Raw genomic sequence first — 26,827 nt, forward strand, 5'->3', positions numbered from 1 at the left:
CTTGTTGATAGACTTCAGAGCTTATGAGGGAAGAAGTGTTTAGAAGGATTTCTACACACATTGTAGAAAAGCAGTGTCAGAATAAACTAAAATCAGATGCTGAAACAGACAAAATTTAAAAAAGTGTTTAAAAGCGAGCAAGAAGGAACAAAAGGGAAGACGCCAGAAAGATCAGTATCTCTATCTATTCTCCTGAAACCCACCAAATCTGTTTTAGACATATATACAGTTTTACAAACAACCACTGTTATATTTTTTTAGACGTAGCAATGTGACTAAGAACTTGAGACTTCTGATCAACTCACCAGTACTCCTAATCTGTCAGCCTCCCATGCTAAACAAACTGATGAACAGTATTGCCCACGTGGAATCCAATGAAACAAAGGGTGCAGTTCACTTATTTCAATCTTATTTTTAATAGGTGATCTATTGAATGTGTTATTCACAACAGCTATGTTACTTTTAGCTAGGGGCTTAGACATTGAACAGACAGGAACTGGTACAATTAATTCTATTTAAAATAATTAGCAGAAAACTAAGGAACTTTAGCTGCTAGTAAAGCATCACTCTGTGAAACATGTATTCCAGCCTTCTTGTCAAGTTAAAGACAAACTCAAAACACTGAACAGATCATTTCTCCAGTACTTCTTCCCCTTTTCATTATCCACCAGAAAAGGGGGATACTAGAAAGTCAACCATATCCTGAGCTACATCAGCAGAAGTGCGACCAGCAGGCAAGGAGGTGATTCTCCCCCTCTAATCTGCTCTCAGGAGACCCCACCTGGAATGCTGCATTCAGCCCTGGGGCCATAAGAAGGACATGGGTGTATTGGAGTGAGCCCTGAGAAGGGCTACAAGGATGATCAGAGGGATGGACCACCTCCTATGAAGACAGGTCGAGAAAGTTGCGGTTGTTCAGTCTGAAGAAGAGAATGCGTCTCTTAACGTCTTCTTAGATGTTAAGAGAAGGCTCTAAGAAGATGTTAAGAGAAGGCTCTAGGGACGCCCTCCAATACTTAGAGGGCCTACAGGAAAGATGGGGAGGGACTCTTTGTCAGGGAGTGTAGTGATAGGACAAGGGGGAATGTCTGTAAACTAGAAGGGCAGATTTAAATTAGATATTCAGAAGAAATGCTTCACTATGAGGGCAGTCAAATCTAACTAAAAACCAGTCCAATGGTGAGTTTAAGTTTCTCAGTTAAGATCTGACCATGTTTTGATGCTGTCTCCAGTTCTGTGAATAATCTGAAAAAAGTTAATAATAAAACCATTTACATGTAGATTCCCAAATAGGATTCTCTGTCAATGACTTCCTAGATTAAAGTACATGCAAAAGTAAACCATGTGACTAGTTACACCTCCAAATGATGCTCCATGACATCTGGCCACCATCAACAGCAGTTCCAATCCTCAAATTCTGCCTAGACTTGAACTGCTGATGAAAGAGGATATGACTTGCGAAATTTGCATCATCAGCCTCCTTTCTAAAAGGAAGTCATAAGCTCTGAACTCTTCCAACATCCAAATTCTGCTTTCAATACCAACCAGCTACAAGGAGAATGGGTGCCTTGTCAGGATGAAGTTCCATTTGTCGAGCAATCCATGGCCCATCAAAATGTGCATACCACCAACCCTTCTTCTTGTTCTGGGGGTCTTTGTATTGGTCCATGGGACGAATGAAGGGAATGCGGAAGTAACGCTGTTGTCTGTTTATTTCAATCTCCTTCTGCCTGGCTTGTAGGGTTGTCAGGTTCTGTTGAGCTATTATACAACAAAAACAAACAAACAAAAAAAAAATGCATATTATGAGTTGCTTGATTGATCACCAAACTAAAAACAACAACAAAAAATGCAACTGGGAGACTCTAAATACAAGGCTCATCAAGCCTGAATGTGTTGCAATCTCATACAATGTGGGTGCTACAACACTGGTGAGAAAAGGTTCGTGTTAACTATTGTATCTATATATAATTTGTAAATGGCATCCCTAAAGTAAGCTTAGACAGAAGCAAATAAAATATCACAATTTTCTTTAAATTAGTATTTTAAGTATAACTTTCTATATAAAAATTCTTACCAACCAGAAGTATTAATCAGTAACTGCTCCAGTTTAGTCTCTTTGTAAAACAAGGTTACTGTGCAAAGCAGCATTTTCAGTTATAGTAATACAAAGCACCACACAGAGGTTTTTCTTTTGACAAACAAGGATATGCAATACTGTTAGAAATCACTAACTTGTTAATAAAAATGTTGACAAATAACTGCTTCAAAAAGCAGCCTTCAAAAATCACTGTCTGCCTAAATTGCTGCGTACTAAACTCCAGCATTAGGACTACTTTCTGGCCACTTTCTTTTGCAAAGTATTTATACCAGACCATTAAAGTCAATTGACCAAACTCCTCCAGGAGACAGTTATATGAAACCTCTTAAAGTTTCATTTTCGGATGATCGCTTCTCGTGCGTTTTTTGACTCCCTTGGAGTCCCACACATTATTTCAGGCTTTGGAGAAGTACCTTCTTTTGAATCAAAACAAATACTCTCATCAACTCATCAACTGATCAACTTTCTTACTGTTATATATACAGTATTACAATCAATTTTTAATAGTTAATGCTCTTACAAACAAGATCCCTTCTTTAAATGTCTCCTGCAAAAAAAGCTATTGATCTTGTTTTAGTGTTTTATGAGTACCCTGTTTAAGAAATTCTGAATGTCAACCTATACCGTTTGTACAAAAGAACATCAGTATTACCAGCTCAGTGCTTCCTTTTTTGTCGATTGCCTATAAAGCAGTAAAACTAATTGTTGAGCTAAGATTTAATAGATTAAAAATGACAATCACTTCTAATAATTTATTTTTTCAGTTATGAACAAGACTAATGGACTACATATGTACCCTGAAACTAGTTCTACTTATATTCAAGCAAAGATAGTATTTTAAATGTGAAGAGTGGGATCTTGAAAAAAAAATGTATTTTATAAATCATGTCTCCAATTTTTTGTCCCATGTCCACATTTACAAAACCAAGAAAAACAAAATAGATTTTAATAGATGAACACTACATTTATACATCAGATCTGACAAAGCATGTGTTTCATACCGAAATATATGTTCATAGGACATTACTTCTATGATCTGTGAATTGTCTGAGCATCTATCAGAGCCAATCAGTGTTTTAGTATTGTCAAACACTTTCTGTACTGTAATGGCAGCTGCTAAGACATTTCTAATCCTATGCATACCTAAATTCAAGAGTAAATCTAGATGATGGGAATGCTAAGCAGCCAATACAGCCTCTAACTTTCAGCACTACTGAAAGTTGCTATTTACTTAAAAGAAACCACCACCTGAATGTTAGTTTGTGTGCTAGGAAAAGAGCTGTTAATTTAAGTTGATTCCACAGATTTGCTACAATAACAACAACAACAAAACATGTAATGATATTAAAGTATGGTAAGTTAGAAGAAATACAATTTTGGAGGGGGATGGAGATTATCCCTTCAAATAACCTACATCAGAAGATTATTTTATTCACCCTTCCCATGATGGCTCAAATGGGAAGGAGTTCAGGAAAATAAATAGTAATGTACATTAATAAATTAGAAGAGTGACATATAATAACCTTTGGTTGATGAAAACTGCAAAATGCTAGTAAAATAGCATTTTATTTGAACATTAAATTCCATGTACATATGTAGCAAAACAGTGGATTAAATAAAATTAGTACAGAGCTCCTGAGTGTTCCTAATCTTCAAAGTTAGCTTAAATAACCATCTCCCCACTTACGTGAGTTGTTCAAAAATGGTGCAAAATCTGTAAACAAATATTACATATTGAACAAAGCATAAAAGTGCTGATCTTTTTTAAAGTTACAATTTCTTTACCTTGTTTTTCACCAATGTTGAAGATAGAAAAATAGAGAGACATAGGTGTTGAGCTAATTATTTCTATTCATTTCCTTCTCATTGACATAAATATAATGTCTCCTTTCCTCAGCTTTTACAGATTCCCAATTGCTTCTGTTTTTTTCTGGATTTGATTTTGAAACTGATTATTTTACAATAAATGTTTCAAAATCTCAGTTGTACACATGCTAAGTACAGGCTGCAAAAAGTATCTTCATAGTTATTGTAATACTTTTAATTTTTCGTATTTGTTATCAAAAACATCTTTAATTCCCAGACCTCTACTAATATCAAAACTGCCTATTCTAATAATAGCACACAAACCTGTTTAAATCCTGTACTGCATGTATGACTTTAATCAAAGGATAACTCTAAAATCATATGATATAAGTGAAAAGATGGAAAGAGAAAACATCATCATTTGAAGCACATATCCACTGACACCTAGAAGAATTTTAGCTTACACATCTAAGAAATCAGAGTTCCTTCCCACTACCTTCTTGGATAATTACAGTACATAAATGTAAAATGCTCATATAGTATAATTATTTGCATTAAAAAGAATTAGTTCTGACGTTATCAAGAATACCTAAAGTTTCAGTGACTTTCTTATGAACTGCTATATTCTGACTTGTCTTCAGAAATATGAAGCCATATTTCAAGTTAAAAGAAAAGAAGCACTGAAAAATACTGGAGAGAATGCTGCAAATTTCTCATTTTAGCTAAATGTGATGAGAACATGAATATTCTAAGCTTTACTTGCAGAATTCCAAAGATTTTCTGCTCTTTAATATTTCCCATCAGCAATAAAATACATGAATATTTATTTTAGCTATTTAGCTCCAAACAAAATTTGAGAGCTCTAATTCAAAACAACTTACTACTTTGCAGAAATGCTTGAAATGCCTTTTCACGTTGTTTTATTCATAAGCTCTCTTAAGCACTGAAGGCAACATCACAAGGCATGGCCACAAGACCCCAATCTTTGATGAGGTTTTTTCTACGAGTCCTGATCTCCCCTGCCCACATATCTGAATAAAAGATGCCTGAAAAGCTCAAATTCTCAGGTAATGCTCAAGCAATGCCTAACTCTGTAAATGAATCAACAGAAGGTAGACACCTTTGTATAACAACTGACACTGAGAAAAAGAGCACCTGGGATCTACTTTTCCCAGGTCCCTGGACTGTGCACTAAGCCCAGGCTAATGGGATGTTGGTGGAAACATCCTGTCCTCATCTGCCCTTTCCTCTGCCTCTTCCCATTGCAGCCAGGACCAGAGGACAGGAAGTCTGAATCATTGTATCAGTTTGCTGTGATTCTGTTCATCTGGTAGACTCTTGTTTTATCAGATGATCACTGGACCAAACAAAACCACCACTACCAAATCTATATACCTCCAGAAACTGGGCACCTCATTTTCAGGTTTGGCAGTGGTAACACAGAAACTCCTACACCTTCCCATTGAATTTAAATGTCAGTCACTGATTTTCATTAGTGCATTGCTTTGGCAATAAGCACCCATCTGTGAAATCAGCTGAATAACTATCTAATATGAAAGCAGACACTCTGCAAAATTTGTAATCCCATAATCAAAAATTGCAGTATCAACACTCGTAGAATTCATAAAAGGAAAAAAGTAACCTGAAATATATAAGGCAACTTAAATGAGGAAATGATTAACTCTCTTTAAAAGCATTGGCATCTACATATCTGTATCTTAAGGAAGGGTGAAAGCAAGAGAAACCACCCAAGGCTTTTTGTTTTGCCTGGACTCCAAATGTTTTTCCTAGCACCAAAAAACGCATACACAGTTCTCCAGACTATTTGTGAGAACTGTTTAGAATCTCTATTCCAGTCTTAGTGATAGTTCAGTGCAGAGAATTACACCTAACAGTACTCTTGCAATATTTTAACTACAGAGGTCAGAACTAGTATGAACTATCTTAAAAATAAAGTCTCAGAAGTCTCAAAATGCAAACCAAGGCTTTATAAATGGAAAACAATCTTCCTTAGTCTTAAGCAGCATAGCAATAAACATTTAATAAAGATGTCTGTAAATACACTACCAAATCAAGAACCAATTTTAATTTCCAACAAATTTTGGTATGGTATATGAATTGGTATGAGTATGGAAATGTTGTTGTTATATGAGTTGGTATGAAAAAAAAAAGCTTTAGGAAGAGCTATTCAATGTATCTATTATGAACATATTCTACTTTCTGCAAACTATTCGCCAGTTCCAATCTTTTCAAAATATTTACCTTAATTTAATATGAAAATTCTCTTGAAAAAACAATTTCCTTCAACATAACAACAAAATTTGTTCTAGAAATGTTTTCTCTGGAATACTTTCATCAAAATTAATGTAAATATGAAATTCTCTCTCCTCACCATAGTCTGTGACTGATTTGGGAGCACGTTGTTCTGTTTCTGCATTGCGTTTCTTGTTCTTGGATTTCCAAGCATGATACACCTTTAGCCTTCTATGAAACTCTTCCCTGCAAGCTGCGAGCAGTTCGATATCTGTCTCAAAAATAAGAAAAGAAGGGAGGAGTAAGAAAATCAGAAGGATGATTTATGGTATGTCATTTATATTTATGTTTTTCTGTATTGATAGGTACATCAAGTTGTTACATTAATATATTAAATTAGCAGGAAATTGAAATTTTGTAACTGAGCAGTTCTTTGAAGTTCTTTGAAGAAGGAGTTAAAAATAATGAAGTACTTTCAAAGACAACTAAAAGCTTATATACGTTCTGTTGATTTGGTATTTTGATTTGTTGTTCAGCAGTTGCACAAACCTCTGTTGTAATTCAACAGAACAATTGAACAGAAAGCAAAAATGCTTTTGGGGACCGTGTGCTTGTTTTTAAGGTGCAGACAAAAATCTTTCCCAATGCAACAATGCAAAGTCTTTCCCAATGTCTACAGGTTCCTCAGGAGGGGAGTGGAGGAGCAGGTGCTGATCTCTTCTCTCTGGTGACCAGTGATAGGACCCGAGGGAACAGCATGTAGCTGCATCAGGGAAGAATGGATAGGTTGGGTATTAGGAAAAGGTTCTTCACTGAGAGTGCGGTTGGGCACTGGGACAGGCTCTCCAAGGATACATCTCTCCAAACGTGGCACCAAGCCTGACAGAGTTAATTAAGCTAATTTGACTTAGATATACATGGTTCTTCCACTTTGAGATCCAAATTATTTGTCCACTTTATTAAACACACTTTAATTTTGCTGAATTTCACGATACTAAGAGACTGATTCCCAGGTTTCTTCATTAGACACGTAAGAGGATCTGAACTGCATTAAGGATGAACACATGTTAGCACCATGTATTGGACCAACTATTTAGCTGAAACATATTGTTGCAGTCTTGTATATGTGAGCTTGACTTCCTTCTCTCAGAAATAAGAAAATAAAACTTACCACAAGATGTATTGATGGTGTCACGAAGCTCTGCATATTTCCATTTACTCAGATCATACTTCTTATTACCAGCAGCAGCTTTTGTAGCTTGAACTTGAGGACCTCTATAATTGTTCAAAAAATAATATATATTAAAATATATACATATTTCTTAAGGAACAGGTAAGGAATAGGGATTTTTACAACAGGAGGAACAGGTATTACAATCAACACTGCAGCACACTTATCACAACGAAAATGAATAGCAGGACTGAATTCAAAAGCAAAATAACAAATTACTTCAAGATGCTCCCATGATTAAGAAAAAAAATAGGAAAGCATCTTTTAGGTCCAAAATCTTTCTAAACGAATAATCTGATGAGCTGCTTAAAGGTAAAAAGGAATCACCATGGAATATTGAGTGCTTATGTGTGAGAAGACACATACTCAATGTCTCTGTGTGTACCCCACTCCAGTTTTTTCTTGGTACTAGTCAACATGCAGAACACAAAGAGTGGCTATACACATTTTCAGTTCCATTAGAAAAACAGACAAGAAGGGAAAATATTTCTGAAGGGAGAAATGGTGTTTCTTCTGCTATTTAAAAGATGAACAAAATCTTTTTTTCAACATTAGAGAAAACATTCCATGCTTCTGACAGAAGTCTAATTTGAGAGAAGAAAGCGATATAACTCTACATTAATTTTATAGCGGCTATCTGAGAACAGCAATAGCTAGTCTGGAGAGGGGAAAAAAGTCATTATTACGGTAGATAACAAGGAACAAAAATCATTCTTAGAAGTGAAGAACAAAAATCACATTGACCAGTACTAAAAGACCTAACCAGAAACAGTTCTTTTCAAAGGCAAAAGGCCTTTATCATGTAAGTAGCATTCAGTGAAGTCAACAGCATATGAGAAACTATTACTAAAATCTCCAATTTCTTTAACAGCACGAATAAGTTGTTAGATTACATATTTTCCTTTTTTAGTTAAGAAGATATAAATATATTTTCTATGAAAGATTTCTCTGTATAGATGCAGCATTTCTGAAAGCAGAGATAAAAATAAATTGCATTTGTTAAATTTGATAGAATAAAAGCAATCTGTTCAGCCAAATGTTCTTAATAGCAACAGCACCATCTCTTCTAGTGTAATTAAAACTACAGAATCTTACTGTTTATTGCAGCCTCAGTTTAATTATTCTTCCTCATGTTACTAATTTGAGTAAACACACAGCTTCCAGTTATGGTACATGAGAAGTCTGACTGAAAAATTACCTCTGCCTTTTGATCAGTACTAAGGGAAAGTAACTCTTCATCACCCTTAGCATTATTCATGGTAAGTATAATATATATATATGTATCATGAAATGGAGAATTCAAATCAAAATATTAATTTTAACATTGTTATCAATAGAATGCCAGTAGGACATTAAAGGATTGCTGCTAAATGTAAGTTCCGCTATCTGGTGTCTAACCTTGCTGAACTTTAATTTGACAAATCCGGAGGATTTTCCTTATTTAGCAACACCACCTACCACTCTAAGAGTTCGCTACATAAGTTAGAGCAGCAAAACGAGGCCATAACACCTCTGGTTAAAGTAGTAATCTTCAAGAATGCTAATCCAATTGAACAGCTTAGCTGTTCCATTACAGTGCTACTCTGAGGAGTATCATCCTTGACAGTCACTCTTCACCACTCAATTTGGCAATGCTCTGCATCATAAACAGTATTTTCAGACATAATAAAAAACAAACAAAACAAACAACAACAAACCAACCAAAAAGGTCTCAAGTTGAAAGTTTCAAGTATATGAATAGTGAAAAAAAAATTGTCAAACAAGCACGTAGGAAGAAGTACTGCATTTTAAATTCAACCAGAACAACTTCTGATTTTAGTCAAAGTTTTGTGGGTTTTGCATATTAAGACTTGGCCATTGTCATTGGAACTTTGTCAATATACGTAGTATAATCTGGCCATCTAGATTCACAGACTAACAATTATAAGCAGCATTGTTTACTTCTATTTTTAAAATTCCTTTGCAAGTAACAAATTTAGGCAACAGGTGTGTTCACAATTATCAATGCTGTAACTAGACATCAATCATGTAACACCAGCCATGTTCGGACTGCACAGCAGAGTGCTGTGTTTTACAAGATTCGCTTTTAAAAACTTCAAACAGTTTAACTTCTGATGTGAAACTTCAGACAATGAATGTCAAAATGTTGTCTTTGTCTTCAGGTGGCACCCAAACACCTAATTACTCACTGGTATGGAGGACACTATAACATTTCTTTCAACAGAAAATATATTCTAACAAACAACTATGAGACTGTTACAGTAGTATTGTATTCAGATCTAACCCTGCTTCTCCCTTACTTCTGCATTGTACACAAAATCTTTCATTATTTCACACAAGCAATCTCAGAAGAAAATTTTGTTTACATGCCTTGAGTTGTTTTTTACATGCTTTTAAACAGAGCAATTTTCAAAACTTTTTATTTGAATGGAAACAGTGAATGAAAAGTGATAAGGAAATATATCCTTATTAAACAAACAGTTATATTAACATAAATTATTTAAATTAACTCTCTTGAATTTGTAGAAATTCTTCTTCCACAGATGTGGAGCCCCACCTTTCATAATGAGAATGGTGAAAAGAGGAGAAACCTCAAAGAATGTTATCTATCAAAATTACACAAAATACCAACGTAGAGAAACTGTTCTTACTGGTTTTTATGTAATTAAAACAGCAAAAAAATATTTCCTGTAAAATCAGATGATGACAGGTAATGAAAAAGGTGTTGAAAAATGAAATTTATCTGAAATAGATCATTTACTTATTTGCTTAGCACTTAAAAACAAAGACCCTCCCCCTGCCTTTTTTTCCCCAACCGATTTCATGTGTGATTTCTTTACAGGAAATGATTGATTCCTTCAATATTGTTGTCTCACCTACCTAGACAATATTTCTGACATTTCATTGGCCATTTGTTTCCTACAAAAAAATTGGTATGTAAGCATAAAACAAATACATTAAAATCAAAACAGCCTTTCTAACTGTGATAGTCTCTTGCCAATCAAGTACAAATTAAAGTACAGAAAATAAACAGCTACTGATTTTTTAAAAGTATCCGTCCCAAAATGTATATCAACATGATTCTTTGTTAAGACTAAATTAATCATATAAGGCAGTGAAAAACTGATCATATATGAAAAATTTTACACTAATTATAACCATCTTTAAATAGATATTATTAGATATATTAGGATATTAATTTATTAGACTTAAGGGTATATTATAAATTGATTTCACATTTACAGATGGGGCATTAGTAAATAAGAGGATAGAATAAATTTCCTTTGAATTGATTAATATTACATTTTGTCTATTAGAGTACTCAAACAGAAAAAAGTGTCATACTCAGAAATTCGAGGCTCTGTTCCATTGGCTCTGTAAACAGAAGATATTTACGTTAGGTAGACTATTTGTTTAGTTATCTTTCTAATAATCTGAAGCAGGAAAAGGTAAGTCACATTAACATTTCTTCCTCTGCAATAATTTGTTATCTCTTTTTTTTTAAACTACTGTTTTAAGAAGTTAAGTTAATTCAGAAAAAAATAGAAGTGAAATCTTGAAAACTCCTATTTTTCCATTAAAAAATCTTTCCAAATCAAAGATTTAGAGACATGTTACTGATATGTTTTGTGCTTGGATAAGCCCATCACAAGAAGTAACAAAAGTCCTCGTTCATTTAGCTTCTCTAGGAACAGCACAGATAGCTTCTTTACGCAAGCTGTTAAAAGACACTGCATCTAAATGCCATAGTGAAGACACACACATATCCCTACAAAAGCGCCAGTATCAAATATGCTACAAATTAGAACTTGGATTGTTCTTACAAGGCTAAGAAGAAATCTCATTTGGGCAGAAAAGTCTCTACTATTTTCTTCTAGATTTAAATCTTATCTGTTTAAGAAAGGATTTACATTGCTGTGTTAATTTGTTCAGACCATTCTGTACTTTCTAATCATTCAGAAGAGTCTTCATTCTCTGACCAGTACGCAGCAGAGAGAAACTTGCAGTTATACCTATCAGGATGGTTACGTTACCATCCATTTCTGGACTTCACAAGAAAAAGACCAGGACCAACTGTGAGCAGCAGAAAACACTGAGCTTCACTAACATGGGAAAGTTATTGAGTTCTCTGACCACGTCTTGTCTAATCCCTCCCTTCTTCCATCTTTGAGGGAAATTTGCCAGGTGACGCTACACGACTTTGGGTTTACCTTCAAAGTACTATATTGCACCAAAATACAAACAGGGAAAGCAAGAAAATATCCAGAATACTGTCTGTGAAGCAATTAATTTGGATGTTCAATGAGCATATTAAAATCACATCTGAGCCTATACAATAGCAATTGTATAAAAACTGAGGACAAAAACACACTAATCTGAGTTGAAGTGTCTACAGATTAATATTGTACATGACAAAAAAGTTACCTAGCTATGGCACGCAGGCACAGAGCTACTAAAAGTATATGAAATCAGAGTAGTAAAGAGAACACATCTGGGAGCTTGAAATTCCACAGAAACACTTGAGATTTTCCTACACAGTCTTCTTTCAACAACAAATATGTAATGAATACTCACATCACTAGGCCAGTGACATGATCATGTCCTGCATACAATTTGACCAGTAAGTACTACTTTTATTGGACATTTATGCCAAATTCTCACCATAACTTATCCTAATACTGCTGTGTTCTTGATAAAGAAAAAGAAAGCCAATCCTGGTTAATGGACAGATCCTTTAGAAAGCACCCTGACGGGGTACCAAAGCTTTGCTAAGTATTGTCTCTGTCTTGTTCTAATCTGAACTGGGTAATCTGAAAATAGAACTGTTCCTAGTAAAAGAAAGAAAAAACACCTATTTTGAATGAACTGGTAATTGCTGAGATGTCACTCAAATATATCTTTTTATGTTAGCTCTTTCGGAGAACTACATAGAAAGCACATCTTAAAGATACTTTCTAGGGAAGAAACAAACCCACACAGAAAATACACCAACTATGTGAACATTCGCTGGCTATAAAATTTCTTTAGAGGAAAAGAGAGCTCCTGCTTTGCAGGCAGTGTGGATCTGTACAGCAAAAGCAGGCACTTCTACAAAACAACAAAAGTTTAAAACATTTGATTTTCAAACCCATCTGTGTTAAATACATTACTTCTGTGGCAATGAATGTACGGACTCCGATGCAAGTTGCAAGTGAAGCAAAAAATCTTCTCCTACCTCTACTTCTGCTCTTTTTTACCCATCCCAAGATAGCACAATACCATGGCAACTTCCTAGCGACAGAACGCAGCCTACCTGCACTTTGTTACTCCCTCCCTGCCCAAGGTTAAGCAAGCACATGGTAGGACTTATATTACAAAAACAACATCTCGGTGCTTGCCCATTTTTTTTGATGGTAAGTATAAAAATGTATCTATATCATGAAATGGAGAATTCAATTCAAAATATTAATTTTAACATTGTTATCAATAGAATGCCAGTAGGACGTTGAAGGATTGCTACTAAATGTAAGTTCCGCTATCTGGTGTCTAACCTTGCTGAACTTTAATTTGACAAATCCGGAGGATTTTCCTTATTTAGCAACACCACCTACCACTCTAAGAGTTCGCTACATAGTTTAGAGCAGCAGAACGAGGCCATAACACCTCTGGTTAAAGTAGTAATCTTCAAGAATGCTAATCCAATTGAACAGCTTAGCTGTTCCATTACAGTGCTACTCTGAGAAGTATCATCCTTGACAGTCACTCTTCACCACTCAATTTGGCAATGCTCTGCATCATAAACAGTATTTTCAGACATAATAAAAAACAAACAAAAAAAAAAACAAACAAAAAAAAAAAAAAGAAAACAAACCAACCAAAAAGGTCTCAAGTTGAAAGTTTCAAGTATATGAATAGTGAAAAAAAAATTGTCAAACAAGCACGTAGGAAGAAGTACTGCATTTTAAATTCAACCAGAACAACTTCTGATTTTAGTCAAAGTTTTGTGGGTTTTGCATATTAAGACTTGGCCATTGTCATTGGAACTTTGTCAATATACGTAGTATAATCTGGCCATCTAGATTCACAGACTAACAATTATAAGCAGCATTGTTTACTTCTATTTTTAAAATTCCTTTGCAAGTAACAAATTTAGGCAACAGGTGTGTTCACAATTATCAATGCTGTAACTAGACATCAATCATGTAACACCAGCCATGTTCGGACTGCACAGCAGAGTGCTGTGTTTTACAAGATTTGCTTTTAAAAACTTCAAACAGTTTAACTTCTGATGTGAAACTTCAGACAATGAATGTCAAAATGTTGTCTTTGTCTTCAGGTGGCACCCAAACACCTAATTACTCACTGGTATGGAGGACACTATAACATTTCTTTCAACAGAAAATATATTCTAACAACTATGAGACTGTTACAGTAGTATTGTATTCAGATCTAACCCTGCTTCTCCCTTACTTCTGCATTGTACACAAAATCTTTCATTATTTCACACAAGCAATCTCAGAAGAAAATTTTGTTTACATGCCTTGAGTTGTTTTTTTACATGCTTTTAAACAAAGCAATTTTCAAAACTTTTTATTTGAATGGAAACAGTGAATGAAAAGTGAAATATATCCTTATTAAACAAACAGTTATATTAACATAAATTATTTAAATTAACTCTCTTGAATTTGTAGAAATTCTTCTTCCACAGATGTGGAGCCCCACTTTTCATCATAAGAATGGTGAAAAGAGGAGAAACCTCAAAGAATGTTATCTATCAAAATTACACAAAATACCAACGTAGAGAAACTGTTCTTACTGGTTTTTATGTAATTAAAACAGCAAAAAAATATTTCCTGTAAAATCAGATGATGACAGGTAATGAAAAAGGTGTTGAAAAATGAAATTTATCTGAAATAGATCATTTACTTATTTGCTTAGCACTTAAAAACAAAGACCCTCCCCCTGCCTTTTTTTCCCCAACCGATTTCATGTGTGATTTCTTTACAGGAAATGATTGATTCCTTCAATATTGTTGTCTCACCTACCTAGACAATATTTCTGACATTTCATTGGCCATTTGTTTCCTACAAAAAAATTGGTATGTAAGCATAAAACAAATACATTAAAATCAAAACAGCCTTTCTAACTGTGATAGTCTCTTGCCAATCAAGTACAAATTAAAGTACAGAAAATAAACAGCTACTGATTTTTTAAAAGTATCCGTCCCAAAATGTATATCAACATGATTCTTTGTTAAGACTAAATTAATCATATAAGGCAGTGAAAAACTGATCATATATGAAAAATTTTACACTAATTATAACCATCTTTAAATAGATATTATTAGATATATTAGGATATTAATTTATTAGACTTAAGGGTATATTATAAATTGATTTCACATTTACAGATGGGGTATTAGTAAATAAGAGGATAGAATAAATTTCCTTTGAATTGATTAATATTACATTTTGTCTATTAGAGTACTCAAACAGAAAAAAGTGTCATACTCAGAAATTCGAGGCTCTGTTCCATTGGCTCTGTAAACAGAAGATATTTACGTTAGGTAGACTATTTGTTTAGTTATCTTTCTAATAATCTGAAGCAGGAAAAGGTAGGTCATATTAACATTTCTTCCTCTGCAATAATTTGTTATCTCTTTTTTTTAAACTACTGTTTTAAGAAATTAAGTTAATTCAGAAAAAAATAGAAGTGAAATCTTGAAAACTCCTACTTTTCCATTAAAAAATCTTTCCAAATCAAAGATTTAGAGACATGTTACTGATATGTTTTGTGCTTGGATAAGCCCATCACAAGAAGTAACAAAAGTCCTCGTTCATTTAGCTTCTCTAGGAACAGCACAGATAGCTTCTTTACGCAAGCTGTTAAAAGACACTGCATCTAAATGCCATAGTGAAGACACACACATATCCCTACAAAAGCGCCAGTATCAAATATGCTACAAATTAGAACTTGGATTGTTCTTACAAGGCTAAGAAGAAATCTCATTTGGGCAGAAAAGTCTCTACTATTTTCTTCTAGATTTAAATCTTATCTGTTTAAGAAAGGATTTACATTGCTGTGTTAATTTGTTCAGACCATTCTGTACTTTCTAATCATTCAGAAGAGTCTTCATTCTCTGACCAGTACGCAGCAGAGAGAAACTTGCAGTTATACCTATCAGGATGGTTACGTTACCATCCATTTCTGGACTTCACAAGAAAAAGACCAGGACCAACTGTGAGCAGCAGGAAACACTGAGCTTCACTAACATGGGAAAGTTATTGAGTTCTCTGACCACGTCTTGTCTAATCCCTCCCTTCTTCCATCTTTGAGGGAAATTTGCCAGGTGACGCTACACGACTTTGGGTTTACCTTCAAAGTACTATATTGCACCAAAATACAAACAGGAAAAGCAAGAAAATATCCAGAATACTGTCTGTGAAGCAATTAATTTGGATGTTCAATTGAGCATATTAAAATCACATCTGAGCCTATACAATAGCAATTGTATAAAAACTGAGGACAAAAACACACTAATCTGAGTTGAAGTGTCTACAGATTAATATTGTACATGACAAAAGAAGTTACCTAGCTATGGCACGCAGGCACAGAGCTACTAAAAGTATATGAAATCAGAGTAGTAAAGAGAACACATCTGGGAGCTTGAAATTCCACAGAAACACTTGAGATTTTCCTACACAGTCTTCTTTCAACAACAAATATGTAATGAATACTCACATCACTAGGCCAGTGACATGATCATGTCCTGCATACAATTTGACCAGTAAGTACTACTTTTATTGGACATTTATGCCAAATTCTCACCATAACTTATCCTAATACTGCTGTGTTCTTGATAAAGAAAAAGAAAGCCAATCCTGGTTAATGGACAGATCCTTTAGAAAGTACCCTGACTGGGTACCAAAGCTTTGCTAAGTATTGTCTCTGTCTTGTTCTTATCTGAACTGGGTAATCTGAAATTAGAACTGCTTCTAGTAAAAGAAAGAAAAAACACCTATTTTTAATGAACTGGTAATTGCTGAGATGTCACTCAAATATATCTTTTTATGTTAGCTCTTTCGGAGAACTACATAGAAAGCACATCTTAAAGATACTTTCTAGGGAAGAAACAAACCCACACAGAAAATACACCAACTATGTGAACATTCGCTGGCTATAAAATTTCTTTAGAGGAAAAGAGAGCTCCTGCTTTGCAGGCAGTGTGGATCTGTACAGCAAAAGCAGGCACTTCTACAAAACAACAAAAAATGCAAAGACAACAAAAGTTTAAGACATTTGATTTTCAAACCCATCTGTGTTAAATACATTACTTCTGTGGCAATGAATGTACGGACTCCGATGCAAGTTGCAAGTGAAGCAAAAAACCTTCTCTTACCTCTACTTGTGCTCTTTTATACCCATCCCAAGATAGCACAATACCATGGCAACTTCCTAGCGACAGAATACAGCCTACCTGCACTTTGTTACTCCCTCCCTGCCCAAGGTTAAGCAAGCACATGATAGGACTTATATTACAAAAACAACATCTCGGTGCTTTCCCAAGTTCTTCCTAAGGTTCTTTCCCAAGGTCTTCCTTCTGCCGACCAAAGGAATAATCCTTTGATGGCTATCTAAGTTCGTATACACTTACGGTACTGGCCCCATATAATTAATTCTAAAAAAAAAATTATCTGTCAGGACACAGAAAGAACTGATTTCTGCCTTCAAAGAGGTCTTTTTGTTCAAACAAAACAAAGCAAAATAAAACAAATGAATTCATAATACACTATTGGAACCATAAAGTATATAAAAAAGGGTACATTTTATTACTACTTACCACTGAAGAAATTCCATTCCCTACTTTAAGCCAGTCATAAAAATCATAACTTAAAATGGTTGCCATCCTTGCCAGAACTCAGACAAGAGAACTGCAGTCATATTCATAAACACCTACTAAATTACTGATGTAGCAAGACATAAAATGAAGATACTATTTAATTAATAGAAAAATACATAAAACAAACAAGAGTTTAGTTTTCACAAAGGGGTGAGAGAAACAAAAGAGAGAAATTTAAGCTTTTAAGTCTGTACCTGCACAATCCTACATCAAACTTTGTCTCTTCAGTGCTGAGTTCTGCTCCAGTCTGGGCAATTCTCATTGCAAGTTCACGATCGCGACGTTCCTGTTCAAGAACTGCCTGGTGCTGGGTTTCCTCTTCTCGTTCTCTAGCTAGCTGAGCCTCAATTTCAGCCTGCATCACAAATATATGTGTAAAAAATGCATTTAGCTTTAATCTATAAAAAACAAAATAGTACATTAGCAAAAATTAGCAAAAAATACACAAATATTTATAGCTTTTTAAAATCTATTTTATTATGAAATATAGACTTAAATTTTGTCTAACTTCATTAAAACTCTGATGACACAGAGCAATATGATTATTCTCCACAACACTAACACGATACTCCCTTGATATTCTGCACTTAGCATTACAAGATTTTACAAAAGGCACTGCTTCGTACTTAGCTTTGTTGTGTATTTTGAAAGGGGGTGAAGATGAACACTGAAATCTTCTGTGAACCTGCTCTGGGTTTGAATTTAAATACATTTCAAAATTCCTACTTACTGCAACAGAAAAATAATCCAAATATAATGCCTCTGCAGAACAAAGCTGCAATTCCAGCTTACCATCATTATTTAACAACGAGACTTGCAAACATAGTAAGTAAAATGTGACCATTCAGTTCAAACCTCTGCAAGTCATACATGCAAACTCTTAGCAGTGCCTTTCTTGGTGTCCAAAAGCCAACACTGGAGACAAAGTCACTTCCCACTCATCATCATGAATTTGCACCAGAGTGCAACACCAGTGACTTTTTCCTTTGAATTCCATTGCAGATTAGCTGACGGGGGCTACCACCAGAAAAACAGATAACAAATAATTAACTACATAAAAGAAAAAAGTGCCCTACTGGATTATGTATCTTGCCTTGTATCCAAATGCAGCAAGTGTTTTTAAGTGAAAGTGTAAATTACAGTCTGCACTGCAGATGTTCACATCCCAGAAACACAAATAAATACCATCTCTAGAGATGCTCCCAGTCCTGGCAGACTATGTTTTAAAACCTTCTGTCAAGCGTCCAGTTCACTTCCTGAGTGGACACTATTTAATATATTTAAACTGTCCCTGAATGGAAACTTTTCCTACCAGCTTCTCCCAGAACACTAGGCATACCTGCAATGGTGGTATCCAAGCAATGATTCAGAGACTAGTCAAAGAGCAGCTTACTCTTTTTACATTTAACTTCTGTAAGCCAGAATTGCTTACTACTCTAGTACAAGTGATAGACAACAACACTGGAAAGATCTATTTTTCATCAGTTAGGCTCTAATCTTGGCATTAGTGTCAGGTGCTTGCTTATCATTAATAATGGTGAGGTGATAGAAAAGGGCATGCAAAAACAATGAGGAAAATCAGTGTTAGACTAACTCTAAGGATAACAAAATATAGAAAAGGAAAAATCTGTTTCTGATTAATCACAGAGGGGACTTTAGAAGTCTGTAATCAGAGACAGACAAGCACGCTGCCTTGTGCTTATGGCAACAGCCCCTAAAGGGAAGCTTATTCTTTCTGAGACTCCTCTCTACCCAGGACACAGAGAATCTCCGAGAAAACAGGAAAACAAGATCTGGGTCCTGACGCAATTCAGGGAGCTCATGGTGGAATCAGTAAGAGGCGTCAAAAATCAAGGCAGATGGAGAAGGAGCAGAGTTTGAACTGCATGTATTCTACACAGTTGTAGTTAAGAGGGGTACTTGTAGCCTCTCAATATTACCAGTATTCTGAAAATGTTTACAAGGAAGCTGATACTTGACATGGCCTGAGTCTGCATATGACTTTTCCAGAAAAAAAAAAAAAGTGCCCCAAACTTGCCACTACTTCTTGTACTTTCTCTGGATAACAATGAGAAGAGTCTGCTTCTGTCTTGTCTGCTTTACACTTCCCCAAGCAGGTACTTCTACACACAGAGAAGTGTATAATTATATTTTATTATTAAGTGCATATTTATGCCAGGGGTACAGCCCAAACAATAGGCCTCCAGCTAGACACTGAGCTGCTAATCACAGCCCTTTGAGCCCAGCATCTTTCTTCATTATTAAAACTGCAAGAAGCTAAAAAAATCTGGCATCTCATTCTGCTCTCTATTCCCATTCAGTTACAAACACTATCAGAAGAATTTTTAGAAATATTAATACTTTTAAATATTACCTTTTTTGGTCCTTTCTGTCTTTTGTCTCAGATAAAATATACATTCTTAATCCAAAAATCTCTGCAGCTTCAGCAGAAGCTTCTTTATGCCTCTCATTCACATGCACATTCCTTCCTACCTGAAAACTCAGATTACCTTATGCATCTTTTCCTCCTTTTGTAGTTGTAATTCAATAATAGCAGTAATTCTAGACAGATAATATTAAGGGTGCCTAATGTAATACTGCTGTATAATTTTAAGACTCATTTATAAGCCATTAGACAGCATGGAGGTCCTACACTGTGAAAAAGATTTTAAAAACAACAAAAACAAAACAAACAACAACAACAAGAAAACAGCTAAAACATTACCTGAATACGCTTTTCTTCCTCTTCCCTCTTTTTCCTTTCTTCCTCTTCCTGTTTTCTCTTTGCCTCAATCTCAGATTTCCTATTACAAAAGAGGAAGAGGAAATTAAAATTTTTAGTTATTGCAAAGCAAGCGAACAAGAGATATGAAATTGGGCTCCATAAAATTAAGTGGTAATCCAAGAGTCTGTATAGTCCTCATGACAAGGTCCTGTATGTAAAGTCAAGGGCCTTTCTAAATCCATCTTTATTGCCAGCTGAATCATAAAATATCTTTCATCGCCTGTTCTGATTACATCTAAATTAGAAATTGTCATCAGGGAAAAAGAAGTATTTTAACAGTGGATAGCACACTGCAAGTACAATCCAAGTGACTCTCTTTAAGCACTTATTAAAAGTAACCTCATTAAAGTGCCTTCCCTATTTTCTTCTCATTCTAAAACCAGCAACTTGTCTGACACTCACAGACGCCTTTCTTCTTCTTCCTTCCTTCGGCGCTGCTCTTCCTCTTCACGTCTTTTTCGTTCTTTTTCCATTTCCTCTTGGATGCGTCGTAGCCTCTCTGCTTCCTCTTCTTGCTGTTTCTTCTTTTGCAGCGCACTCAGAAGCTGCTCTGAGCTTCTAACTAGAGCATCATATTCTTTCATGATCTGTTCTCTAGTCATCATTGTGGTCTGCAAAATGATATAACAAGAGGGGTTAATATTCCTTTACACTTGTAATTCACTTTTTAAAAATGTATATTTGAAAAATTTATTTGAGAACTGAAAGCACTGAGTGCTGTAATTAAATTCTACTTATATTAAATTACACTCCAGAACTGGGGAGCTTGAACTTGCCTTCCTTCCTTCCTATAATCCTCTGGATCCTTTATTCTCCTCTCTCTTATATAACTGTAGGAAGTAGTCTCCATTTTATCACTGAAACTAGACATGATTTTCCTTTAAAACATGCCTTCAATTCTGAAGCTCCACAGTTATGCAACAGAAATTAATGCTTACCATCCTAAGATGAAAACTGAGAGCCAAGTAGGTGCATTTTGTGTCATGTTCTTAGCTCTTATAGTGGTTATTTACAGCTGTGCCTTTTAGGCCACCACACAATCTTATACGTCTTAATATGGAGCACATTGTAAGTAACATTAAAAAAGGCATCAGTAGCAAATAATGTGTTAAAAAAAAATAATGCAATTGCCTTCACTATGTGTTTTCAAATTTCGTTGATAGCGATGATTTAATTAATTTGAATTTTACAATTTACAATGAGGTATACCACTAAAACTGTGACATGGGGTCTCTCCTAACCTTTTATAAGGATGTATCGTGATGAGAATCAAGTTGTATAATTTTTATTAGGAAAAAAAAGAAGTATAGGTTGACAGGCTAACTCTGTTACTTCTCCAACAGTGATTTTAAACAACAAAATCTTAATACAGGACATTTAGAAGGCTATTAACATGGTATGAAACACAGAACTCAACATTTTTTTCCTAACACTGATAAATTCCGGTGAATTTTCATTTTGTCTGTGTGCTTTTCTTGTAAGAGACTAAGAACTATAAGCCTTGATACAAGTTCAACAACTGATTTCCTTCATGACCAGGTCTTAAAAAAACCCTTCATAACTGGAATATCAATCTCCTCATTCTGTGATAAATGCTTGTAAGTTTCAGCCCTGATTAATAATAAAAGCAACAAGCAACTGACTAGCAACACCCATCTCACAAGATCAAGACACATTTTTGCTTTAAACTCTCTAGTGCCGATTTTGAAACACAGATAATAATTCCAAAATCCAGATTTACTTCAGCTACATTCACAAATAATTTTGAACAGGATGTAAGCGGTGTCTCTGAAAAATGAGACTTCTATATTTAAATGTTTTCCTATAAAAAAGAAAATACTTTGACCTTCTACTTTAGATTAAGGCTTTAAAAGATTCCAGTAGAAAGAAACTGTTTCTCTCATACCTTAATTTTGTTCATCGAAGCATCAATAGAATATTCCAGCTCCTTGATCTGCTTGCTTGTTTCTGCTTTTCCCTCCTTCAGAGCACTTACTACTTCATTGAACTTATCAAGTCTTTTTTTCAGTGTACGCACCTTTATCAGACCATCAATGCTGTGAATTTAAGACATTTTATTTGAGCTATTTTTAGAAGGTGACATATCTAAAACTATAGCTACCATTCACATTACAGAGGTAGACAGGGGAGACAAACTATGCCCTCAGATAAATCTCACCATCTTTTTGAAATTCAAAAATTATCAACATGAACTAATTGAACAGCCTTTTACTAACAAACACTGTTAATACCAATCATCAGTGACCAGGTCTCTGAGCATATGGTGACTTAAAATGGATAAATGGATTTTTATTTTGATAATCAATGCTTTTGTCTCAGTAACAAATCATTAGAATCACCACCACCTGAAGATTTTGACTGGAGTGATAAATTCGAGATGTGACATTGAAAGATCAATCACAGGTCTGAATCAGGTAAAACTTAACTATACAATATGGAATCCGATCATTAGACCCCACAGGAAAAAAAAGAAATCTGGGAGAAAACAAAAGGAGTCCAGGAAAACCTGCAGCTTCTTAAAGAACCAATACTGAAGGCCATGCACACAAATTACAGTGCTGCAGACAGTCTTCCTAAAAAGAAATCACTGAAATCAAAAACATCAAGGACCACAATGAAACATAGCTATCAAAAGGATGTAAAATAAATATATGTATATTCTTATATATGTGTGTGTGTGTGGCTTTTCCATCAATATTCCATGCAATCAGAGTAAACCTAGTGACATTACTTGATTTCTAGAAGAGGCAAGACAGACAGAACAAATAATTATTAAGCTACAGAAGAAAGGGGGCCTATAATGGAAGGTGTGAATGAGTAAAGGACAAAAATTATTGAGCTTAAATTGCAGTTAGAGACATAACTAAGAATGCCTAATACCTAAGCTATCACTGAAGGATTTTATGAACAAAGAGACTAACAAACCTCTTTGGAAATGCTCAGATTTATAGAATCACAGAACAGTTGGAGTTGGAAGGGACCTCCAAAGCCCACCCAATTCTACATCCCCTCCCCACCTGCCCACCAAGACCAGGTTGCTCAAAGCCCCATCCAGCCTGGCCTTGAACACCTCCAGGGATGGGGCATCCACAGGTTCTCTGGGCAGCCTGTACCAGGGCCTCACCATCCTCATCATTAAGAAGAAGAAAAAAAAAGTCTTTCTTATATGTAATTTAGACCATAGTATTTTTCAGGCTATTCATCCTTAGGAAAGAGAGGTAAAATATGGTACCTCTCAAATCATACCTTTCAATCATATTTAGCACGCTTCAGTGACTGCAGATACATTTAATTCAGGATTGTGCATCTCTTTACATTCACAAGAAAGTATTATAGAAATATCCATTTTCTTCAAGAAAGGAATATCCTCTTACCGTGGTTTGTGTTTTCTCTTGCAAAGCCACATACGAATAGTCTTTTGTATTTTGATGCAGGCACTGGCTCTGTATTTTATCTTATTTTTCACTGTAAACACACAAAAGATACTGAGTCTCAATGGTTTAAACAATTTAACATAACTTTTATATTTCTCACACACCTGATGGCTACTGTATATAAATAGCATGCATTGAGAGCTAGGTCCGCACTGAAAAACAAACACGTAAGATATAAAAGACAGAATATTCACAACCCTGTGCTAGGCTTAAAGGCTACCCCACAAAACAAATAGGCAGAATTCAGCACCCAGCACACACACACCAAAAAGAAAAAAAAAATCGAAACCCCTATCACCACGAATCTCTATTCCACACTGCTTTGTTTCTACATCAAGCTGGGCAGTGTTTGCAATTAGAAATAATATTTTGATAGTGACAGGCACCTATCTGCTTATCAGCAGTAATAACTGGAGTGGAGATGTCTGCCCTGTTTCTCATGTCAGTGCTTCCAAATATGCAGATTTCACCTGGAGAGAACCTCTGTGCAGGCACTTCTCAGGTTTAAATAACTCCATGGTGTCAGCTGAGAGTTGAACTATTGTCTTTTCCTGCTGTCTCTTCCCCCACAATCCTTGTGCTTGCTAGCTAGTTCTGAGCAGGTGTTTACCCAGGCATTGGTAAGCACCCAAACATACAGAAGGCAGGGAGACACAGTCTACCACCACTTTTACAAACCTTAGCTTTAAGCCCTCATATAAATCCCTAACAAAAGCCTAAGAAATTTCACCAACCCAGAAAGTAATTACTTGGAGTTCAGTATGGAAGCATCTGCTATACGTGTCCTTGGCCACATTTCAAGGTGCTAATAATTGGTTTGCTATATTTTTTAACAAATATTTAATAAAGCATAAAATACATACATTTGATCACTGAGAGTGAACACCATTGAACTTTTTTCCAACGACTGCAGATAAGCCAGTGATTCACTCGTTTAACTAGCTCTGCTAAGTGTTCCGGATCAGACTTCATTATCTGGTCAAACTCTGCAAACTAAATGCAAAACCAGATTTACAAATGAGGAGAACAGAGTGTTAGACTATATTCCTATTTAAGAGCACGTTGAGGTAAAAAACAAAAAGTTAAATATTATTAATGTAAACTATGTCACCATTATACTGGCTTTCAATTAATTCCAGTGAGCATGTACATCTGGGATATTTGACGACAACAAGAATGACCACTGTTTTATTTTTAAATTGATGTGCAACACTTAGCATTTTGCATAATCCAACCATTTATTAAACACTGAAAATGTATTGCCAAAATTTTTAAGAATTATTTGTTTCTCCACATCCTGAATACTCACTCTGATCTTCTGCAATTTCATGACACCTCTAATTCTGTATCTAGGGGAAAAAAAAAACTGAAAACTCTTCTTAAATTTTAATCTTCCTGTAAGAAATCCAATTAAAAGAAATCCTTTCTGAAAATCCTGCACTTCTATTTTTTAATAATTATATGTTTTCAATGACTAGAATAATTTTCCTTCCTAGTCACAACAGCTCCCTACTTCTTTCTCTGCATAGCAGCAGCAATGCTCAGAATCATAGAAAGAGATTTCAGCTTCAACTAGAGTTTAGTAGAAAATATTTATTTATTTGCTCTGACTTGCTCTTCTTAATATTCAACAAAATAGTCTTAAGTGACTGGTGCAACATCTGGGCAATTTGTGGAACACGATTATTGCTTCAGGAATACAGCAGCATTAGCAACAATACTATGAAATCAATTTTATCAATGTCAGAGCGTTGATTTTTTTTTTCCCCACAGATTATGAACAGTGCTTATGAAAAACCCTGGGCAACCTTATTGAAGTTGGTCACATTTTCAACAGGGTGTTGAACAAAGCTCTTTCAAAGGGACCTTTCAACCCAACTTATTCTATGATTCATATTCATGTAGTTCAAGAAACATTACCTTGCCGGGTCTGAAAAACACCTTGGTTAATCCAAATTTGTAATCAACTTCATTCAGTCCCAAAGCTTTAAACAGTGCCTGAAACACAGAAAACAGTTAGGTTGATATTTTTCCCCCTTCAAAATAAAACAACAATAATACATTTTCTCTCTTACCTTACAGAAGAGTCTAGGATCCAGTCGTGCCAATTTTTCAGGCAAGTATTTCTTGTACATGTTATACAGTTCATGAAATGAAGCTCGCGAAGGGAAACCACCTTGCATCAAGTCCAGAACAGACACCATTCCTAAATTCACAGAAACACATGCACAAAAGGTAGAATCAGCAAAATGCAAATAAAGCAGTGATTTTTATGATAACTTATGGCATAGGCCTCACAGACATTGTTCAGAGGCCAAACCACAAATTTCAGCTGGGGCTTGATTTAGCCTCTAAAACTTCTTGATCATGTGATCATTCCCAAAAAGTTAATACGAAACAGATGAGAAGAAATTGTATCTTCTCCCTATCTGAGACAAAACTAACATCTAGTCATGCAGAGCATTTTTTTTTTCTCCTTGTCATTCTTTCTTTTTAGAAGAGTTGACATTTTGTACTTCATTTTTAAAGAAAGAAACAAACAACGCCCAGCCAGGCTTTTATTTTTAGCATGCAAAAGATATTTGTGAGTTGTGGTACAGATGCAGGGTAAAATGCAAATGCAGCGCTAGAACATTTTGTGTTCCTGCAGCACTAGGTATCAGCTGATAAGATGTAATGCTGTTACTATATTTTATCTGTAACTAGGGCATCTGTGAAGCACAGACACAAAGTCAGGAAAAGGTTCAAATTACTTCAAACATTACTTCAAGACTCTGCCAGATTTTGCCCATTGCTTTACATAATTCTACAACACCATATTTTCCATATAAGCTTAAAGACTTACTTAGAAGTTTACCTGTAACTCATGGTCTCTGTCTTTATAGAACGTCTTTTATAGCATTGCATCTCACTGCTACTTTTAAACTTTGCTTATTATGACTTCTTTTCTTTTTTACTAAATTAATCTTCATTTACTGCAGTTTAAGTAAGCACACATGGAAAGTGAGCTTGTAAGACATTGCAATTGTTATGGTAGCAAAAAAGGTTCTTTTTTTTTTTTTTTTGCCTCTCTGACATGCTATTAACCTGAAGAAATCCACGGCTAAATGTTCTTAATGGAATTCTGATTTGTGAGAAAACCTTATTAAGGTTTTGCAATGGTGACATAACATGAAACACAGGTAGGCTTGCTAAAACATCAGTTCCAGAACATAGAAATATCTCAACTTCAAAAAGAGAAAAAAAAAAAAAAAAGCAAAAAGCACAAGCTACTAAATATACAAATATACAGAAAAGAGTAAAAATAAATATTGAA

General features: G+C 35.0%; 1 protein-coding gene across 6 annotated transcripts in view; it reads right to left on the minus strand.

The window, feature by feature from the left end:
• Positions 1–26,827, minus strand: part of MYO6 (myosin VI) — a 109,112-nt gene that overhangs the window by 3,614 nt on the left and 78,671 nt on the right. For 3 of the 6 annotated variants that reach the window (XM_068678137.1, XM_068678134.1, XM_068678135.1), the window contains 16 exons: positions 25,587–25,717; positions 25,432–25,509; positions 24,375–24,504; positions 23,452–23,542; positions 21,963–22,113; positions 20,459–20,667; positions 19,997–20,075; positions 17,466–17,626; positions 14,882–14,911; positions 14,417–14,455; positions 10,737–10,766; positions 10,272–10,310; positions 7,332–7,435; positions 6,300–6,431; positions 3,789–3,815; positions 1,546–1,761 (listed from right to left, as the gene is read on the minus strand). In XM_068678137.1, the coding sequence (XP_068534238.1) occupies positions 1,546–1,761; positions 3,789–3,815; positions 6,300–6,431; positions 7,332–7,435; positions 10,272–10,310; positions 10,737–10,766; positions 14,417–14,455; positions 14,882–14,911; positions 17,466–17,626; positions 19,997–20,075; positions 20,459–20,667; positions 21,963–22,113; positions 23,452–23,542; positions 24,375–24,504; positions 25,432–25,509; positions 25,587–25,717 (1,647 nt within the window). The remainder of the gene's footprint in view (positions 1–1,545; positions 1,762–3,788; positions 3,816–6,299; positions 6,432–7,331; positions 7,436–10,271; positions 10,311–10,736; positions 10,767–14,416; positions 14,456–14,881; positions 14,912–17,465; positions 17,627–19,996; positions 20,076–20,458; positions 20,668–21,962; positions 22,114–23,451; positions 23,543–24,374; positions 24,505–25,431; positions 25,510–25,586; positions 25,718–26,827) is intronic. The other 3 variants (XM_068678136.1, XM_068678139.1, XM_068678140.1) reach the window with 3 other exon arrangements.

Source organism: Anas acuta, chromosome 3 (genome assembly GCF_963932015.1).
Source record: "Anas acuta chromosome 3, bAnaAcu1.1, whole genome shotgun sequence".
Lineage (NCBI taxonomy): Eukaryota > Metazoa > Chordata > Aves > Anseriformes > Anatidae > Anas > Anas acuta.